Below are 21775 nucleotides of genomic sequence, written 5' to 3' on the forward strand. Positions count from 1 at the left end.
TTTGTTGAAAGAGTTGCTGTGGCATCTTGGAAGAAAACTCTTCTTACTGTGGGCATGTTTTGCATTAAATTTGCAAATGTTTGTTTAACATACAATTAATCTTTCCAAATTATGCAGAGACAATGAGGAGTGTGCAATATATTTAAGATGTTTTAAATACCAAAATGCCTTTCTATGCATATTTGTTTTTATGCTCGGTTCCAATGTAAAAACAAATAATTGAGAATGCAAACCTATGAATTGCATTTCTAAATAAAACAACAGGGAAAATACTTAAGGAATTAAAAATTTTACATGGAATTAAAGAATTAAAATAAGCAGAATTTTATTTTATTCTACTGGATTGACAAGCTGATATTTAGCTTTAAAAACGGATAATATGGTGTAGCAGGATACAATCAGAGATGGGCTATATTTATTTATGGCTACGCAAAGTATTAAACCTGCTGCATTCATCAAAACTTCATGAGTTAATAATGCATGAGAAATTCGCAATATTTTAACAATATTAATTTGAAAGTTACAACTAAGAAGAAACCAATGGAACTGTATGTACTTATTTGTGAATATATTGACTATATTGGCCAAATCATCCATGGTAAATCTTGAATCACATTTAAATTTATTTTTACACCTTTCTGCATCTCTAAAGCACAAGTGAGATTTCCACGCACTTGCCTTAGTTGAGTAGAAAGTCCCTTTTTCTATTTTATGTATAAAGCTGGACCACTGTGCAAAGAAACTATGTGAAAGTCTGCAGGGACTCTGCAGACTGGAAAACTTGTAAGGCATCAAAAGCTATAGTATTAAATATTCTATTTATACAATTTCATGTACAATTCTGTTCTAAGTTGGTGAAATTTTATTTGGTATGGAAGAATGTACAAGTTTCAAAATAAAAAAGGAAATATCAAGCTTTACGCAGAATTTCAATTAGTGTTACCCGGCCTTCAAATTCTCATTAGAAAATTTTAAATGTTGCTCAAGATTTTAAGATGTTTTTCACTGCTATAATGGTGTTGGCATTAGTCACTGTAGGCTTACGGAGGGGGCCAAAGGCTATCTATTTTAATATTATTTCACTTCCCACCATACCTGTAGACTCATCCGTGTGAATGCAATATATGAATGATTGCCAATCGATAGATGTATACCAATTCCCTTGAACAGTGTAGATTATGACCATAAGGTTTATTTCTTTTAAGTTGTACATAGTTGGCAAGATTTTCCCATTCAGCACTCAAAACTGGCAACAAAATGGCACTGTGCTAATGTCCTTGTTTGTGCACTATCACTTTTTCTTCCCCAATTTGTAACTCATCCCAAAAAACAAAGTACTAGTACATTGGTGACCTATCCAAGTTAGGTCAACACCGCCTAATATAGTTACTAAACAGTGGCAGATATTTATTAGTAGTTGGTTTTGTGAAAGGAACTGAGAAAAACTACTTTCCACAGTAATTTACTGCAATCTTACAACTTTTAGTAGTATTTATTCGGGTACACTATCATTAACTTATCTAACTGATACTGGAATATTTTCAGCGTCCAGTCCTCAATGAGCCACGGTTGATTTGAGATTACCTCATTTGCCCTTGCCAATATATTGCTAATTGACTTCTTTAAGGAAGGTAAAAATCCAAGCCAGATTTAGATGATTGCTACCCACAATGCTTTACAAAAATACCAGTTGCGGTTATCATCCTTGGTGCTAGAGTAATTTCATAGCACATAGTACAGTTAATCTAATCGTTGATGGTTTCCGCCGTAACTTTATGGAATCCATTCCCATTGAAAATGAAAAAATAGTAACTTAGTGATTCCACAGAAAATTTATTACCATTCGACCCGCATTTCGACACCACCTGAAGATGACGTTGAATGTGGAAACCCAGGTGGTACTGTAATAAATTTTCTATGGAATAACAAAGTTACTATGTTTTCATTTCCAATGTTAATTTAATTGTAATAATAGCCAGTTACTAGTTAAAAATATCCATTGCCATAATACAATGTGTCATATTACATTGACTTGTAAACTCATCTCCTGATATATTGGGGTCATTACCCATTCTTTAAGGCGTCCCAAACTTAAACAACTTGCATTTTATTTGAACTAATGGCTAACATTCCCTTATATTCTAGAATTAGAACTATTTCCCAGTTCCACAGCTAGTCTTTTGATCAGTTCACTGGAGTAATAGGTTTTTTCACCCAAGCCACACTGAAGAAAATCATAAAAGATAAAAGTTTTTTAGAGATATAAATAATGAAAATATGAGTAATCATACAGTAATGCTGACTGCTCCCACCTTTATCCCAAGGATAGATGAATGGTTTAATTTTGCTAGATTATAAAAAGAGTATGTGTATCTATCTGCCTTGGGAACTACAGCAACACTCATGCAATTATTTTGCACCATATACTTTCAATTCCCCATTGAGCTGCTCTATAATGCAACATATTTGATGAAAAGGTGGAACACTGCATTATTTTCTGGTCGTCTAATCCAAAAAAAATTTATTGGCATTTATATATTACAGTTACACACATGTGTATTACAGGCAGCATTATATTCTAGTACGTTCAAGTGCATGTTTTCCAAAGATGCAGGGAAAATAAAAGTTTATTTTTTTATGGTTTCAGTACAACAATTCAATTTGATGAATTACATTAATTTTCAAAGGTCACAAGGAGGTCGTAGTGATACTAAAATCTATTCATAATCCTGTATGAATATGGCTTTAGGGTCAGTTATCAGAAACAAACATACTAATGAGTTATCACCATTAATGGAACGTATTTAACTAATTTTTAGAGCTCACTACGAGCCTCCAACCATTATAAAGGTAACGAAATCTGATGCTTGTGACATATTTGTCAATTTAATCTTAACTAAATGTAAATGACATGTTATTTAATGAGTCTAATTGATTCAGTAACCTCAACCGAGTCTGAACATCTGTTATCATAGTTAAACATATATAACCATACTCCTCAAAATCTTGATGTAGTAAGTAAAACGAAGCAATGGCTAATAGTACACTGATCAAACTTATTTACGTGTAAGACAAACCTTATTCCACATATGTAGAAATTTCCTAAGAATTTGAGAAGATTTGTACATAGTAGTAGTAGTAAGTAGTTGCTACGATAGTTTTTATGTGTTATAAGGTGAAATTAGGTTGCACAAATCTAGATAGTACAGATATATGCATTTTATTTCACACATACGATCTAAGGTATGCAATCAGAAAATCATTAAACACGACTCAACAGAAGCACCATTTCTTAAGAATTACATATACCATTCAAACTGCCACTTTACCGTTTTTTGTCATGTTAGTTTCACCGAATAATCGATAGATGCCGCATTGCTCTGCATTCCAAAATCGTCTGCAACAAGTTGAAAAGTATATAAATCTATTAATAAATACGCTATAGTTGATATTTATCCCTTTATAAATAATTTTCTAAATTAATAATATACATTATTATGTTATTTTTAAGGTTATATATTTGAATTGGGGATTAATGTTTTTCATTGGTTTTTCGACGTCAGCTGGCCTGAAGTTTAACAGACAGAAATGGCGGCTCTTGTAGCAGGTGTTCAGTATGGATTGTCATCGCAGGGAAATTTTCATGAAAATAAGTCCTTAATATTCGTGAAGTTAACTGATTCTGCGTACCGAGCGATCGATGATTATCTGAAGAATAAGGTAAGATAATTATTTTTTCCTCATAATTTATAAGTTGTGCATAAAAGGCTTTCAAAAGTTGTACTGAATCCATTCTGGTTAGGAGGTATGAAGCAAGTCGCCATATTTCGAGACAAAATTTACATTATTTGTGGGCAACGTGTGTTCGTTAGGCGAATATATGTTGGTCAGCAAACCCTCTTCTTTATTTACAACTCATCAGTAGAACATGTTATCCAAGATTTTTCATACTACGAACATTTTGACTTCACGCCACGTCAACAGGTCAAAGGAAACCTGTTTTAAGCCTATTTTTGGGGTATTGGTTGAGTGTAATTAGGATGTAGATTGAGGTTAATTAGTGTGTTTTTTTTGGCGAATCTTCATGCAATAGTTGTGTTCATTCATGTATTCTGCAACTACTGATATTGAATTAGGATTTCGTGTGTGATGTGAAAACTCGGTGTAGCTCTTAATTTAGCATCATATAATTATATTTTCGACGAATAATTGCAATTATATATCGATTCCGTGGTCCTGGCTAATATTTTAAGGGGTTCGGAAACTTCGTTATTATTATAAATAGTATTTTACCGTATTTATGTGTGTTTTACTTCTTACCATATTACAATTTTGTCCTCGCTGATTTTAATTTTCTTAGTACTTACTGGAGTAGGGAAGTACTGTGCGTAATGAACTATTCCAGTGTTTCGTTTATTAATTACATTGACATATTATCATCTAGGCACTCTGGGTTTTTAATTGAACATTCTTACATAGAGAAGGCGATATCATTGCAGACGTGTGGTTGTGTGTGCTGTTGTATTTTGTCGCCAGTGGAGTAGTTAGTTTTTGTTGCCTTTGTAACGCTTTCATTTTCAAAACTGTTGATTAAATCCTTGCAACAAGGAGACGAATGCGGTGAGTTTGGTGAACGTGACTTTTTCTAATCCTGTTAGAAATTTATATGTAGGTTTTCGTATTCGTCCGAGTTTCGTGTACATGATATATGCGATCGAATATTCCTTTTGATGTTAGGTGTAAATATTCTAATTGTAATTTTGACACACGCTTTCCCTAGCATGAATCGCTACTCGCCAACTTCCGTGTGCGTGGCTCTCTGAGATTTCAAAGTTGGTTTTATCGATCGCGATCTAATTACTTTAAAATGACAATTGTAGTTTAGAAGCCAATATCCCTATTTTCGTTCTCATGTTCTGTAAATTTGTACGCTTAACCAATGGTATTGACTCCATAAATATTTCGTCCAGATCCCAGGAGTTTGGATTTTATATTTTTGTAGACTAGTATAAGGTTCCTAATTCCATTTTGTCTGAACATTCATTTGGGTGCACATCCATGAGGGGAAAGTGTTTTTTTATTCTCCTTTTTAAGTCTCTTTGGTTGCAGACACCTTTCCATGTAGTACACTCCGTCCGTCGTTTGTTTTTTAAGTGATTTCGCATTCTCTGTGATTATATCACTGAATAGATAATGTAATAAAGATGTGAAGGCTTAATTTACCTGTTAAGTACATCTGGTCGTCTTCATTTAGATATTTTCGTCTGTTCTTTTCTTACCTTACTTATATTGATATATTTATGTAGGTTATGCATTCCATTGCCAACTGGTGTCATGAATTTTTGCAGTGATAACTCCATTATGTGCTAAAGCATAGTTCAAATTGCCTGTTGTGGACGTTCATAATGCCTTGCATAATACCTACTGTTCGTCTACTATAGTCCGTCCATTGTGCTATTTTATATTTGTATTTCTATTTATTTTTATGTCTCGGGTGTTGGTTGAAGATTTTGCTTGTGTGCGTGGGTTACTTTTAGGAGTGGATTTTATTTCACGTATTTACTTTCGCCATGTGACTGATATGGGTATTGTTTTACGCTGATCCCTTTCCTTGGTTATTTTTCAAATTGAGATTTAAGTGTTTTGTGTGATTTCATGGCGTTTTGCCTGAGTTTCGAGGTATTTTTCCTGTGGTTAAAGGATGCTCAAAGGAACATATTTGTCCAGATCAGTGCAGATTTACTGGGTGGACGTTAATGATGAACAATTTAAGTGTCGAACAGTGCTTTGGTGATAGGTTTTGTGCAAATGTAAATGGAATTACTCTGCATTAATCTGAGACAAGGAGTTAAATTTATCATCCCGGATAGTGTTTGTGAATATATGGAGGCAATACGTGCGCATTCGTGAGCATTTAGTGTCAATATTCGTTTAAGTAACTTCGGTTTGCGACAATGCATGAAAGGTTAATTGTCGAGGAAGTGTCGGCCATTCTGTCTAGTGTGTGTTCGCCGAAGTGTTGCCCATGTTCACATGAGCAGTTTCTGACGTAAATAATTGGAAACCATACCATATTGTTGTAATTTTTATCGTTGGTGTCTATGTATGTCGTCGAGAGTGCTCTGATAAACTGTCGCTTCCCCAAGCTTGGGAGCTGTTTTCTGGAAAGTGATGCTGTGATGTGGACCATCACCATATGTGTTGAATGTGCTACTAATAGCAGCGATATCTGTGCTATATTAAACCCCATATATGCTCTTTCGTAGTTGTTTCTTCATGTTCAACGACGTTTTTTTTAAGTGGAAAGACTTCTTGACGACCGCCGTTGTGTGGATGAAACTAAAATTTCGAGGCTCAACCGGATAAAATCAGTGGTCATTCTAACGGCGTAGATAAAAATAGAACTCGTGAAAACGTAAACAAAGCAAGGAATTGCAGGATACATAGGAGTCTTATTACAAACTGTACGTTCGACTTCATGGTGTCGTCGGGAACCTTCCACCATACTGCTCGGTGAGATTTTGTTCGTCGTACGATATGGTAAAAAAATGTATACCAAAATGCGGAATTTCGACTGTCAGTCCTCGGACCAAGTGTTTGCGAAACAAAAGCTAGTGCATTAGCCGTGCCCGGACGAGGTGTGTCGGATTGCTGGGATATTCTTCCAAGTGTTGACAGAGAACGATGATGAAGGTGATCTACATAAGCTGTGGGCCTGTGCTTGTACGTGTTCCAGGGCACAAATTAAGCTTTGACTTCCTCTTAGGTTTCCAGTTCATCTTTGCGTTTTTGTTTTTCGCCGTTAATGCAGTGGTATCATAATGCCGACCCTGTTTGTGGAGGCAATATTGGGAATGATTACGTTGTTTAATGCTGAATACCAGTTCCTCGCAAGAACCTCTGGTTCTATTTATGCTATTTTAGTTTGGTGTGTAATCACCAAACCCTAGCGGTGGCTTGCTGGGTAATATGTAGTTATCATAATAATAAAAATATCACTCGGCACAGTCGACATTGAAAGTTGACCGACTGAAAACACAGTGGTATTTCAACGTGGGACCTTTTCAATGGTTTAATGTCTACGAATTAGGATGTTTCTTTTACATTAATAAATGAATGACAGCAGGGAATGCAAAGGAATTGACTTTCGTACCAGGTGTTTTTGGTTTCAATTATGTTTGACTGCTGGACCATATGGAGTTATTTTCAGTGTTTATTCCGTCTGTTTTCCGATGGAATAAGTGATGAAATGTATTTTAGTTCTCGATGAGAATCTACGTATAATATTTATGTATGAAATTGAGGTTGGATAGTCGTACGTCCTTCCGCATGATCTGCCAGTAGTTAATAGTGATCGCCCGCGAAGTAGGATGTGTGTGTGTGGTAAATTCTAAGGCAGTTTTTTTAATAAGTGATATGCGATTGATCCATAAGGTGATGAATTAATTTGAAATGGAACCCGCCCAAAATGAATGCATTAGTGCTTAATTAATAGTGGCACAAGTTGGGAATTCTGCGGAACCAATTTTAGCACTCAACTTGCATCTCGCTCACCACCGAAAGCGTGCAGATGGTTGGAAGGGTTTCGGTTTTTTTATATTTTTTTAAATGACAGCCGGAGTGAACTTTGACGCCCTAGAATCACGATAAAATCAAGACTGGGGATGTCAGCTGACGAGGCGCTGAGCGGTTGATGCTATAATATTTTTTTAATTTCTCTTCCCACTCCCCTTATGTAGGATCGAGAGATGATCTTCTCGTTCACGCGATTCTCGAAGGGCTTTTTGGCATTCTATGTATGCAATCTGATTCCGGATATGGCAGCTTACCCTTGCCTGGGTTAGACCGGGGCTTCGGTTTGGACCAGTACAGGAGTTGCCCCCAACCCTATTTACTCCCCCAACAACCGCAAGGATTATTTGACGCCACCCACTCCCCCTGCCATTGTCCATAGAAGAGGTCCATAGCCGAATCTGGGTAGATGGAGACCTGCACTTGACAATTATCTCTCTCCGCCCCCTCAAGGACCCCATCTTCATTGGCGAGCGATAACGCCGCTTAAAAAAACCTGGCTGTACGTTCGACTGTTGATATGATGGTCTCCGGTTGGAACGCGTCCTCTGTTTTAATTACGGTGACCAGGCGGGCTCCGTTTCGTGGGTTAATTACCCATTTAGTGATTTAAATTTATCAAATGCCCTACATTTCAAAATCGGAAAATGTTTTCGAAAAATTCCCTCATCGGTGTTTCGGGCATAAAATCTTTTCTCGATGTTATTTGCGAAGTGTAAGTGCATGTTAAAAATGACCTTGACTGCACGTAGGGTGGCCAGATGAACCGAGTAGGTCAAGTAATGGCAGGACAACAAGCCAAGTGACATTCGGGCTAATTGTTCGGAAAATTGGGAACCGGCGTGCTTAAGACTGATTTCGTGAGTTCGATATTGTGCGGAAGTATACAATATTATTCTTATTGTTTGTTGTTTATGTTGTTCGTTCTTTATATGCGTGTTCTCAATCATCTTGTGATACCGCGAAACCGAATGTTGTGTCTGGTCACCTCTCTTATGGCCTCCGGTTGTGTTTTGTGCCCCGGATTTGTTATTTGTGAAACCCTGAATCGGCCAGGATATCCACTTACTTCTGAGGCGCAGCCGAAGTGGGTTTTGCGTAACTGGATTTTTTGTCTCGTCTAAGTCGAAGTTACAAATCATTTTATTTAAATCTCCTCTGGACTGGATTACAAAGACCTTTGATTACTTTGCGTGCTTAACTTCCTTTGCCACCTCTTCGGCAGTTCAAAATTCGATGACTCATTTGAATGATTTTATCTTTTACGAAAGATGAGGGATAAGTATAACCGCAAGCCAAGGCGTTAAGATGAATATGCGATGTAGCCTAGCGTTTGCTCAGTATTTTATATTGCCATTATTATTGTATTGATCTTCTTACTAGCTGATCACCACACAGGCGTTGAGAACTATTTTTCATTTAGGTACCGTAGTACGTTTAAGATATTTCAATAATTTTTTTGATTATTTAAATTATTTAACATTTTTTGTCAGTAACGTTCAAGTAACAAAATATATGCGTGGCTGGTGTGATTCATCCCCTGCCATACACCCTTGGGTTGTGGTGCATGTGTGCCATGAAGATGTTCCACGGCAAACCAATTTGCCTTGAAAAACTGTGGTCTACAGTGTGGAGGGGTACTTAATAGTTATCATGAGTAAAACGTGAGCAAATGTCTCGTAGATCCCGGATATTCCAAGTAGTTTTATCGACCCCGACTCCATCTTCTGTCGATGGAGAGGTCTATAAGAGACGTGAGGCAAGAGAATATTTGTTGCAACAATAGTTTCTGTATTTTAGCGTAAACATTCTTTTTGTTCGCTGCCACAGCATTACGGGTAGCCAGTCCGAACGTAATAATTTGGCTTCATGTTATGCACATAACCTCTTGCAGTTCTTGGGTTAGCAAATAACTTGCTCCTTCATAAATGTTGTCTTAGTAATTGCAGGGCATAGAGAAGAAGCATGTCTGTGAAGATGGTCTAATGAGAATAGTTTTCACGAAATTCAGGTAATGAAAATTGATGTACGTTGAACATAACAGTTACAGGCATTACTTTGTGGAATTCCTTCATGATAAGGTTACAAAGAGAAACTTCACACTTCCACATTAAGATTTAATTCTCCACAAGTCCATGGTTTCGATGCTGTGCATCATCATCGGGTGACATACATGAAACATTTTTCAACTAATATTGCCTGGCTCCAATATGATGTACGTAGGTTTAGCCTCACGCTGTCCTGGAAGACGGATCTTGGATTGCCAACTTGAAGGACTTATATAGATCGTGTAATATGTACGCGATTACTTGTCTTTCCATTCGTTTTCACGGACGCCTCAACCGTCTATCCGTTAGGTTTCATTCTCAGACGCTATATCCGCCTACGTTACACTCGCTGACCACTGTGTATATAGTCCTTAGTATATATATGTATGTATATATATATATATATTTGTATATATATTTGTATATGTAATTGTATATATATTTATATGTATATATATATATATTTGTATATATAATTGTATATATATTTATATGTATATATATGTGTGTGTGTGTGTGTATATATATATATATATATATATATATATATATATATATATATATATATATATATATATATATATATATATATATCTGGGAAACCATAACCGGCTCAGGGAAAGGAACTGGCCCCCCTACCCTGATGTGTGAATTTCACACCGCGTCGGGATTAGTACTGGGTGAACTCTACCATTACCTAATAAACCGATCTTAGGGTTGATTTTTGTGTTTATGGTTAAAAAAAATATACATATATATATATATATATATATATATATATATATATATATATATATATATGTATATATATATATGTATATATTATAGATTAATAAAATGCGTAATGGGTGTGTCAATTCAGAATTGGAGGAAAAAATATCCGTTGTCTTCTTTCAATTGTTTTCTTCCTTTGTCTCTCTCCACCCCGACCGATGACCTCAAATCACGCAGTTCGTCGATGACTCCTGCCAACCGGTGCGCTAATTTGAGAGACCTTAGGAATTTTTATGTCGTCTAGAACGGCGCTAGCTGTAGAGCTCCTTCTCGGACATTAAGGCTGACTCCGGTAGTTTTGTCTGGCACCGTTGTCTTTTTGGCATCGGGAAAGGTGAAGGTTATGATGGAAGCGGTATTTTTCTGTCCTCGCCTGATAAGGGAATTCGCCGTCACTGCATTCTGACGGCCTTAATTAGCACCTACCCGTGGAAATGCTGCAGAACCGCCTAGATTCACCGCTCACCTTGAACTGAAGAAAGGGTGGACAGATGATGTGTCCGGAGCACCGCTTTTGTCTCGGGGGGTTCTTCGCCGGACATGTGACCTTCGGAAACATCGTCTTCCTCTTTTGGTTAGCCCTCTTGTTTTTGTGCCCTCAGGCATTTGAGAGCATCATTCAATGATTTTCATCCGTGCATGAAGAGAGCGGAACGGGATGACCTGTGGGTTTCATTTCCCCTCTTTCAATAACCAAGTGGTGGTGCAATGTTCGAGTCCTTCCTCAATCATGGTGCCGTGATACCATGGTGTTTCGTCCCGTGGGATACCCGTGGTCACAGGAGCTTTTATTTCATTCCCAGCGGCATGCTGGCTTCCATAGATGCTCGGCATTGAGAGAAAGCCGAGTTGTTCTTGCAAATAATCTGTTAAAAAATTCAGGCGTCACACCATTTTTGGAAAGTTAAAAAGGCGGAAAACGTCTGAAATAATCACTTAATTGTTTTCATAAATTCTTTTCGTTCGGATTATAACTATGCGTAGGGTAAGGTTTAGGTAATTTCCGGCTCCGAGCCTAGGGTTCGGGACGGAATTCCACGAACCTCCGGGCGCCGAGATCCCAACCACATGGGTTTTATAGTCTTAGATCAGTCTTTGCGAGACGAATAAGCACTATTTCTTTCGCTGCGGAGGTGAACGGTAGCTTCGCAACGAATTTGCATTTGTTTGCTTTAGTACCTAGCCAGCCACCGCCAGGGCGTGTGTCAGGGGTTGAATGCACACCGGACTAATTCTGAGCCGAATATGACCCAAACTCCGGTCGGGAAAGGTTGTTATGATCACCTATCTTTCGTAGGAAAAATGGCATCTTCCTACCGTAGTGCGATGGGGGCAATAATACATTTTCAACATCACTGCTAAAGAGACGTCCTTCCAATTTATGCCGTAGTCTTGATCTGTAATGTAACCTTCGCTCCGTGAGTGATTCCCAGCCTAATTCGTCTGATATTTTGGATACGCTATTAAGTTTATCTTAACAACGTTTTAATAATCTTGCTCCTTTACGCTGCACGCGATCCAATTCGGCGATTAATCCACCTTCGCGAGTATTTAGTGGACCACGAATGTGTGTTAACGTGGGCGTTACATTCCACATTCCGTACGCCGTGGGGAATAGGTCAGTGATCACCGAGGGGACATCGTAAGCGACCAACAGTTGCGAGCCAATTGGAACGTAAATTCGGCATGTGCTCTATGTCCCCAAGCCTATTTCAAGCCGAGGACACTCTTCTTCTATTCGCGTATTTCGTCTTCAGTCGCTCGGAACCGCAAACGGAGGCGAGAGCCTCTCCATTTCCTTTACTCATCGGTGAAAATTCAATCTCTGTTTCCCAAACAAAGGGACATTGTTTCTCGGCGCAAGGCAACAGAGGAAAACGTTCGTTGTTTGGTTGTCGTTGGTGACGAATGATGTGTCAAGACTCGCTCTTTTCGGGCAGCGGTTGGATGGACGACGGATTCGGGTGGTGTGTCCTATTAGCGAGGAAATGTCGTCATTTTGAAACATTCAAAGCTCGCCACCCCCGGCCGTCGGGCTCGGGAAGCCATTGCATTATCCGGTTGGGGCCGCATATTTGGGTCGGGCGCCACTACACCCCGCGTGCCTCATTTGAGGAATGGACTGGCCTAATTCTTTAAGGGCGGTCGACGGAGTGGGGGTGGAATCTTCATCGGTGACCGACTGCTACCAATGAGAAATATTGTTTCTTAAATGGTTTCAATTCAAAGGTTGTGTTTTCGTTCCGTCGAGTTTTTTTGTTCCGGATCACTTTAGGAAAGCCGGTGAGAAGATACCATTCTCGGTCGGGAAGTCATGACAGTCCAAAGGGCCGCTTTGCACTATAATTACTTCAGATGATGGTCTTCCATGTTGGATGAGATCTTAGTGCCCCACACCGTAGCGGTGGCTTGCTGGGCTCACAAATAAAATATAAACCCATTTACATAATTCAACTCGCGACTGTAAATGTGTTTTTGTATTCGTAAACATAATTGTTTGAAGGTAAAATAATATTCATTCCGGCGCAATAATCTGTAGTCTCTTGAAAAGTTTCTGCTTGTCCGTGATTGGTCCTTGAATTTAAGAATCGGATAAAATATACAAAGTTTCGTAGTCATTTATCTTTTTAGCGCCGCCAATCGAATTCTACTAATTTCTCGAATTCGATTCCTCCTCTTTTTAACGATAATTAAGTGTATGTCCAGAATTCAAAACCGATCCCGGGATTGCGATAAGCATCTTGTAAATTGGCCTTAAGATCCAGATTCAATTGACTCCATTGAAATTCCGGCTATTCGTAGAAAATGTCCTGTAATGTCCCGAGAGAAATCTCGTCTTAAAGATGTTCGAAGAATTAATTCAGGTACTGGGTATAATACGATAGGTATCTGTCATCGATGAAAGTTCTTGGGCCTGGGTAGAAGAAGACGTAACGGCTAACGTAACACCAATAATTAAAAAAGGAGACAAGGAGAAACCGAGCAGCTACAAACCGATTTCCCTCGCATCCATTTCGTGCGATTATGGAACACTTCGCTGCTATTTAGATCGTTAGACACTTCGATAATCGGGAGTTATTAATGAAATATCAGCACGGTTTCCGAAAGGGTAGATCCTGTAAGACACTACTTATAGTACGGTGTGGCCAATAATTAACCTTCAGCCTCATTGCCAGAGAGACCTTTCAATATACTACTGTATATCATACATACGCCTTGTATTTAATGGTAATTACACCTATATTACGTAAGATGAGATCGCCGTATGTTAGTGGTCCACAATCCAAAATTCATGTTGGAAATGACCTTACGGGGCTCGATGATTTTCGGGACGTTTCCTAAGAGAGGGTTAAACCCCGATTTATAGCATTCCGGGAGGTGTGCGATGCATCGGGAAAACGATGATTTAAAAGGTCACAATAAGTGTTTTGCTGATACAGGTCCCGCCCATTGCATTGCCATATCCTCCTTCCAATAATCGGCCACGTTCCTTCTCTTCTTCGTGTTCATGTCCTTGGCCTCACCTGTCACCCTGGTGCCCTTTAGCATGTCCCTTGACGGACCGTCCCTTTCCAGGAAATGGAGGTCCCGTCCACTTCTCACTGAGGTCATCAAAAGCACTATTTCTCCGGCGGAGAATTTTCCTCTCCGGCTATTATTTTTCCTGCTCTCCTTCGCGTTTCTTACTCATTCAAACATGTGATACGCACTTGTTCTTCGCTGGACAGTGTTTCACATTCTTACGGAACCAGCATCCATTTGATAGAACTTGGTCTTCATGGTTACAGCTCGTATATTGTTATGTTCCATGGAGTTTTCCCCTTGGAAGTTTCCGCTTACATTTCCATCTTTTCATTATTATCCCTTACACGTTTATCAATTACTTTTATTGGATCGTTAAAAACACCTTATCAGGCGTCAATTATAATACTGTTAAATTATTTGGCAAATCCTCTTTTTTAATTAAATGGTTCTAATTAATCACTCGATAATTTTTTATTAGACAACAAAGTTGTGGAAACGTATTATATTAGCTTATGTTTTTTTTTAAATCTTTATTAGTGCACTTAATCCCATGCATAGTGTGTGCCACGTGGCGCCTTATGCATATATCCTCATTGTTGGAAAAGGTTGGTAGAAAGTTCGTGACGTCACAATGCGTCATTGCCAACTCCCTTCGCTAGCAGCGCAATGGGATGAAGACGCCCCCGTTCTTGATGTACGACGCCCTGAAGCCCTCTACTGCCGCAACTGGGAACTCTTTGACGATTACATCAATTCTGAGTAGGACTATTTAAGAAAGGCGAAAATGGCGCGGTGTCGAAGCGATCGACTCCGGATTCTCACCCCTTCGTGACTGCTTGTACATGATTTGTGTAAGAATGTTTCGGAAAAATGGATTTATTTCGGATATTGCTGCAATTCCTCCAAATTCTTCCAAGTACATCCCTTGAGCGTCGACATACTTATGCCAGCGCCTTTTCCACGACTCGGAGGATCCCTGGTTGGCGGATTCAGGGAGGTCCTTGTAGGGCACGCGTGCAAGTTTCTTTTGACGGCACTTTGGGTCACATGATGTTGTACTTGTGGGCGAATTTAAATTTTTGGAGTAGGAAATAGTCTGCTGGTGCCAAGTTGGAGCTGTAAGGAGGTTGGGGAATCGTCGCGATGCCGGTTTTTCGTCAGGCAGTCGGTTACTTCGGAGCCTCAAGCGCTCAAGGCCTTCGGTACGAGTTTAGCGCAGATCAGAATTTCGCATCGGCAAATGTTCACTGATAATGGTGTGTGCCCTGCCATCTTATCAATGCAAATATACGATCGGCGATCATGCGCACACTTAACCGACGGTCTGAATTCAGCACTTGACGCCCACGTCAGGAAAAAAAATTTTGCCGGTACTTTTTGTACAAACCTTCTGTGTGGTTGTGGGCCATCCGTTGAGAGGGAATTCAAACGGAAACGCTGCTTAATATTGGAAATAAATAAGGTTATGATTAACTATCATGGCTTCAATTTGACTGACCATGTAGCTAATATCGTTTGTGCGAAATTATATATATTTTATAATTACGATACGTCTCAAGCTTGCAAATTTGTAATTTTTATGCTAATTAAACGATGGAAATCAATGGGAATGGTTGAGATTCCGGTGCCTTTACGACTGCGGATATGGCAAGGACTCCTCTTTAGTGAATTGGCGAAGCAAAAACACAAAATCACTGGGCCAAAAGTGTGCTCTCGTTCCTCGCCTCCCTTGGGAAGTGATGTTTTTTTTCACGCGAGCGAGCACCCTGTCGTCCGCGCGTTCAGTCGAATCAAATATCAATCTCGGCAGCGCTGTGGGAAGTTGTACACACCATGAATAGAAAGTTTGCTCGCTCTCTTTGCATTGGGAAAAATGGCGCTGATTCAGGAAGGATACTTCTTCCTACCTTAAGGGAATTAAGGTTCGCATCGTCAGGAAGACCGCCGCACTATCTGGCGGGGATGGGATGAATTTTCCCCAACAGTCATTGTTGCGTATTACTGCGCATCGCGCGCAACTTCCTTATTGTTTGCACATAGCGTTTAAATTTCCTTATTCCGTTCGTTCTACCTACCTTCCTCTATTTCGCACACCTAATATCGTCCCTTCCATTTCGACCTTCAACCTTCCGCCAGACTCTCCATATGACCTGTGCACACTTTTCTGCCCTTTCCGACTTTACGCGATAACTTTCTTTGTTTCCCCTTCGGCATCTTTCGGAATTCGTCCAGGTTCCCCTTTCGTTTCCACGCTCGTGTTATCGTAAAGAGCTTTATTCAGCTCCATCTTATTTCGTCCTGCACTTCAATGTTTAACTTGACCTTCTTGTGAATCTCATTCTTTCTTAAGACGCGAGTGGTTGGTTTATATGAATTAAAATATTTGTGTTGTTGCGTGGTCCATGCGCGCGATGGTTGTGCTTTTGTTTTTTTTTGCGTTGCTCCCGAGGTCAGCTGTTTTGAATCGCATTCTTCTCCGAGAATGAAATCGCTTTGCAGCGTCGCATCCATTCCCGAGGATGATTCGAACTGGCGTCCTTCGGTCGAATGTGTGGTTGCGTTAAGCGCCCGAGTAACTGGGTCGGGGGAAAAGGGTCATGCTTCCGAGATTATTTGAATAGCCACTTGAAAAACGTTCTAACGGAGAAGACGTTATTTTAACTTCGTCCTTAAGATAACTCGCTAAAATGTGGTGCATGAAAGTGTAATGCGTCTGTTCTTTGTCGTCGTGATAATAATTGCTAATTTCTTCCAAGCACTATCCTAATGTCTTCCACTTTCTTCAGTTATCCGTAGTTCGTTTCTCTTAAAGGGTCTGACCCTTAAATTACTGCTCTCACTAATCTCTCTAATTTTATTAGTATGATCTCCCCTATCGTAGTACGGTGGGGTTAATAATAGATTTTCAACATCATTGCCAAAGAGATGTCCTTTCATTTTATGCAAGAGATTTATTCTGTAATTTATTTAACATTCGCTCCCTTAGTGATTCCCTGCCTAGTTCTCTAATTAACAAGATACGGCGCTCAGTTTGTCATGACAACGGTTTATAAATGTGCTCTTATACGCAGCACGCGCCCTAATTCTCAAATGCTCAAAGAGTAATTCCAAAAACATTATTAGTCAGCTAACCCCCCCTGCCACTCCCCATACAACCCCATAAGTGGTCACTCAGCGTTTAATGGGATTGGCGTAATGGCCAAAAAACACTTAACTTAAGTGCCAAAATTAACGACAGGGATGAAGGTGGGTGATCCTGAAAAATGGTTTAGTGACGTTTGATAGAGAGGATATACCCAAATCGTAAGGTAAATCCCCTCGCATCGGTTGGCAACTCGCGTTGGCATGGCACTAGAATACGTCTCCATACTTCCGCTTCTCAAAAAACACTGGATGAATATAACGACCTCAAACCTGCGCATGCGTTTTGAGGGAGAATGTTACCTCCTCATGCCACGAGGAGTACTTCTGAAGGTCATTTTGTTTGTTGTCTAAAAGCATGTGTGCAATAGTTTTCAGCCTACCCTCGCAACAATGATATTTAGTAACGGCTGATGTGTTTTCGCGTTACTGTTGCGTGACTGTCTCTCATCTCGCCATCGGGAGCACTCATCCTCCCATGTCACGGTCAAGTATTCATTCTCCGTCGGTGGTCCTTGCGGAAATGCTTCGCCATACGTAAGCATGAGTTTCAGTGCGCGGCCAAGTTGGTATTGGTCACCGATTGGACCGCGATCGGTCTCCTTTCCCCCGACCAACGGGCACACCACTCTCGCCATCTCATCCCATTCCGTAGGGGGGGGGGGGTGGCGTTTCGGTTCTCCCGACGCCCATCGACTGGTTCGTTCTTTATCGCAATGCATCCAAAGCACACGCCGATCGCCTGCGCGCTTTTTTTAGTATTTTTTTTAATGGCCCGCGAAAGTTGTTTGACTCGTTCTTCCCCAACAGGTGAAATCTCTATCCATCTCACGCCTGTCCTCCCCTCGATCCACACACACATAAACACCCCATATCCCCCCCCCAACCCCCTCACGTTTCAACCCCCTACAAAACAACTTCGCACGGTCTGCGACTTCGCGAACCTTAATTTCGGCATCGCGGAAACTTAAGGGAACAAACCTGCTCGTATATTTCGTTTGGCTTTGCGTACTCCGCCTGTCCGTGGATTTCAGTTCCGATTTTTTGTCTTCTCTGAGAGATTTTTCCGAAACTTCAATTCGTATTTCCCGGTAGCCATCTCGTTTTTTTATTTGCGTGAGGCTATTGCGCGGATAAGTAACAGAATGTGTGATTGGCAGGGGGCGAGGAGCGGCGAGAAGGAAACAGACTAGAACGTAATGTGGTTCTCAAGAAATCGGGTGTCTAAGATCAATATTAAAGGGCCTAAGCTTGAGCAGGTCGCGCCGTTTGGGCAGGTTTTTAGAAGGTGGGAAAATGGAATGTAAAAAAAAAAAGGTTAGTTAATGGCAGTTTTTTTAAAGTTTATTAATTTGAGAGGGATTTAATGACATGAATGTTATTCTATAGGTAAACCTCGTTTCTTTTAGTGAAAATCATTTTTTCCGCCTAGTCGTTTTCCCGGATGTTGGCGCAAAAGAGGTAGATAGAAAGATGTATATATTTTGGCGAAATTGAGACCTAATAGTCCCTTCTTCCATGTAACCCATCGTCGTAAACATACTATATTAGGAATAAATTTTATAATTACATGCATATGTGATGTACACCCCCCGCCACACGCCCTTGCGGCGGCTTTCGGGGTATTATGTAGATGTAGATGTATGTGCACGTACAAAAAGAGTTGAGGGAATGGAAAATTGAATTAATAGTTTTATGTAAGGAGGTCAGAAATAACGATTAAACATTTTAATGAACATTTTTCTGATCGAGTATTAAATAATAGGCATTTAAATATAATATATGGAAATGTTTCTTAGAGAGAAGGAATAATATAGAGAACCACAATTAAGAATTCAAATTACGTATTTCGGGTGAAAATCTCTCGCTTTGTCTTTGCACAAACTTGTAAGTGACTTGAGTCGAATCCTACTTTCGCCCCTCCATTAAGACCTCGTTAATTCATCTCCCCCCCCTCCCCGCGGCGTTGCCAAGTTGCCAGATATTTAATCGAGATAGTAAAGCATCAACCGAAATGTTGTCAATGGATTATTTTATCATTTTTTTCACGAAGAATGACGTGATATGGGAATAGTGTGCACGACTTTTAAAATACCCTATGTATGTATCTGACCTATGCTCCGTCTTCCGTATCGATATTTTTTTAATTGCCTTCTCAGTTAAAATGTTGCTTCGAAGAGGAGGAATCGAAAATGCCCTCTTCAAGCCGATATTGTTTCGTTCGGTAGTAAAACGGGCATGATAAGAGCGAGAGCGAAAGCGCAGCTTATTGGTTCATTGTGTTCAACCCCCCCCCTCCCCGCCCCCCCCCATTCCGCCCCCACGGCCTCTCGTTTCCCCTATTGCGTCGCTCTGTTTACTTTTGCGACGAGATGGAAAGTAAATCGGGATTGGTCGGCGCCGTCTCCATGGCAACCGGGCGCCATTTCCCCGCCGTGATGCAACACGTTGCATCGGGAGTCCTGTCGTGTGTTCTCACCCCTCCTAGAAACTACCGCCGCTCCGTTTACCCTCCTGCTACCCCCCCCCTCCCCTTTGCCTACCACCTACGCCTTTCCAAGGGTGAAAGGGGTCGGAAGACGGGTTTTCAAGGGGTGGGGGTTGAATATAATACCCCACCACCCCTTTTCCCCCCTCCCATTTGTTGCTTTTTTTTCCCTCCATTTTCCGTTATAAGAGGGGAGCCTCTCTCCCCATCGAAATTGGATTGCTTCGCTCTTGTCTTCCACTTTCATTCCAGTGCCTCCCATTTCTCCTCTCTCTCTCTCCCCACCCTCTGCGCGTGTGCGAAGGGGGGGGGGAGGCTGCCTCGTTACTATGGTGCGGATGCGAAGACCTCCAGTCGTTAGCACTCGTGTTCGGCAACCTGCGACCCAAGCACAGGAGGAGGCATGCTCTCACAAATGGACCATGCTATTAATAGACCATCAGGATGGACACGCACCTCGAGAAAAAAATACTCGAAATGTCCTGGATTTTTTTTGCAACTCTAGTTATGTCGGGAAAGGTTCAGGAAATTTGCAAACGTGTCGTGGAAAGTTGGTGCGATTTCGGGAAGGAAAGTGTATTTAAAGCTGTTTTTTCCATAAATGAAACCGTTATTTTAAATTGGTTTGCATATTTTCCAGTTATATATGAATATCTATGGCAAAAATGTCAACAAATATAAATTTCAAAATAAACAAGATGGAGTGTTTCAGGAATGGCCTTTTCTTTACGCTCATGTTTAAATTATGGATGGATGTGGAATGAAACGTAAGAAAACTACCCAAAAAATCGGTTTCTTTGTTTAAATTGTAGAATTGGACCTGTTTTTTCCACTATTAAAACCATCATTTTTACTCGGTCGCAAATGATCTCAGTTTTATCCATGGCAATAATGTCAATAAATATAAGATTTCAAATAAACAAGATGGCGTGTTTCAGTAACGGCATTTTCTATACGCACATATGTCTGGTCATATACTTCTCCTACTTAGTTTAAAGAAATCTTTCTCTAACTTGTGTTTATTTTTTAAGAAATTCGATTATCAGGAGGATTTATGTAGACTATAATAAAAGTTAAGTTGTGTAGCAAATTTCCTTGAGCTATTCTAACTGCAGAAACTATCCGGAAACGTCTTATTTTGAGTCTATTTTTTGTTGTCTTGAAAACCTGTGTTTAGCCTGCAATTTTTGTCCTTTGATTATTGTGTGTACACCTTTGGGTAATGAGGGTATCATGTGCTTATGAATAATACACCTTCTTTCGTGATAAAGAGGTCGTCAACCCCATTTTCAATCGCGCACTCGCCTGTTGTCGGGTGTTATTTCCGTCTCCATGTAACTGCGCACAAAACCTGCATGTAGTTCACCATATACATGTATATATATATATATATATATATATATATATATATATATATATATATATATATATATATATATATATATATATATATATATATATATATACATACATACATATGCATGTGGGTGTGTGTGTGTATATATATATATATGTGTGTGTGTATATTTATGGATATTATATATATATGAGTGTATATATGTGTGTGTGTGTATATATATATATATATATGCATACAAAAATACATACAACAATTCGACGGCACAATAGAACACAAATAAATACAATAGATAACACTTAAAAGGATACTCACATAGTAGATTGTTTGAGCTTTCGGCCTTCTCAGAGGCCTTCAAGTAAGACTCATATATATATATATATATATATATATATATATATATATATATATATATATTTATTTCTTTATTTATTTATTTATTTATTGAAAGTACACACAGATCGAAGGATTTTTGAACGTCTGCACAAATCTGTACCAATCATTTAAATCGAAATCGAAATGTGATCACTACCATTCAGATACACATGTGTAGTTTTGAGAGGGAATGGAGAGCCTAAATGTATCTGTCATGCTCCCAATATATTTTATGTATTTTCTTCTGGTTCGATTTCCAATTGCACCGTAGGGTTCGTCAGAACCTTGTTTCGTCCATGGTTAAAACGTCGATGAAATGAGATGATCCATCCTCATTTGAAAACCAGACGCCAATTTCGACGTATTTTGGTGTTCACCTTGGTGATGGAATGCGTTCTCCAACTGCTTAGCAACGCAACTTTGATATTTTAAAGTCTCTAATCATATCTTTCGCAGCGCTACTGAAATATTTCGTATTTAATAAGGCGCCCATGG

At 39.7% G+C, this 21775-nt stretch overlaps 1 protein-coding gene across 1 annotated transcript in view; it reads left to right on the forward strand.

Moving 5' to 3' along the window:
- The first annotated feature begins 3588 nt into the window (after window positions 1-3588).
- Window positions 3589-21775, forward strand: part of Su(Tpl) (Suppressor of Triplolethal) — a 310141-nt gene continuing 291954 nt past the window's right edge. The window contains exon 1 of the mRNA XM_071594264.1: window positions 3589-3720. Within this exon, the coding sequence (XP_071450365.1) occupies window positions 3589-3720 (132 nt within the window). The remainder of the gene's footprint in view (window positions 3721-21775) is intronic.

The sequence above is a fragment of the Hetaerina americana genome, unplaced genomic scaffold (genome assembly GCF_022747635.1).
Source record: "Hetaerina americana unplaced genomic scaffold, ioHetAmer1.1.p SCAF_6, whole genome shotgun sequence".
In the NCBI taxonomy this organism is placed as follows: domain Eukaryota; kingdom Metazoa; phylum Arthropoda; class Insecta; order Odonata; family Calopterygidae; genus Hetaerina; species Hetaerina americana.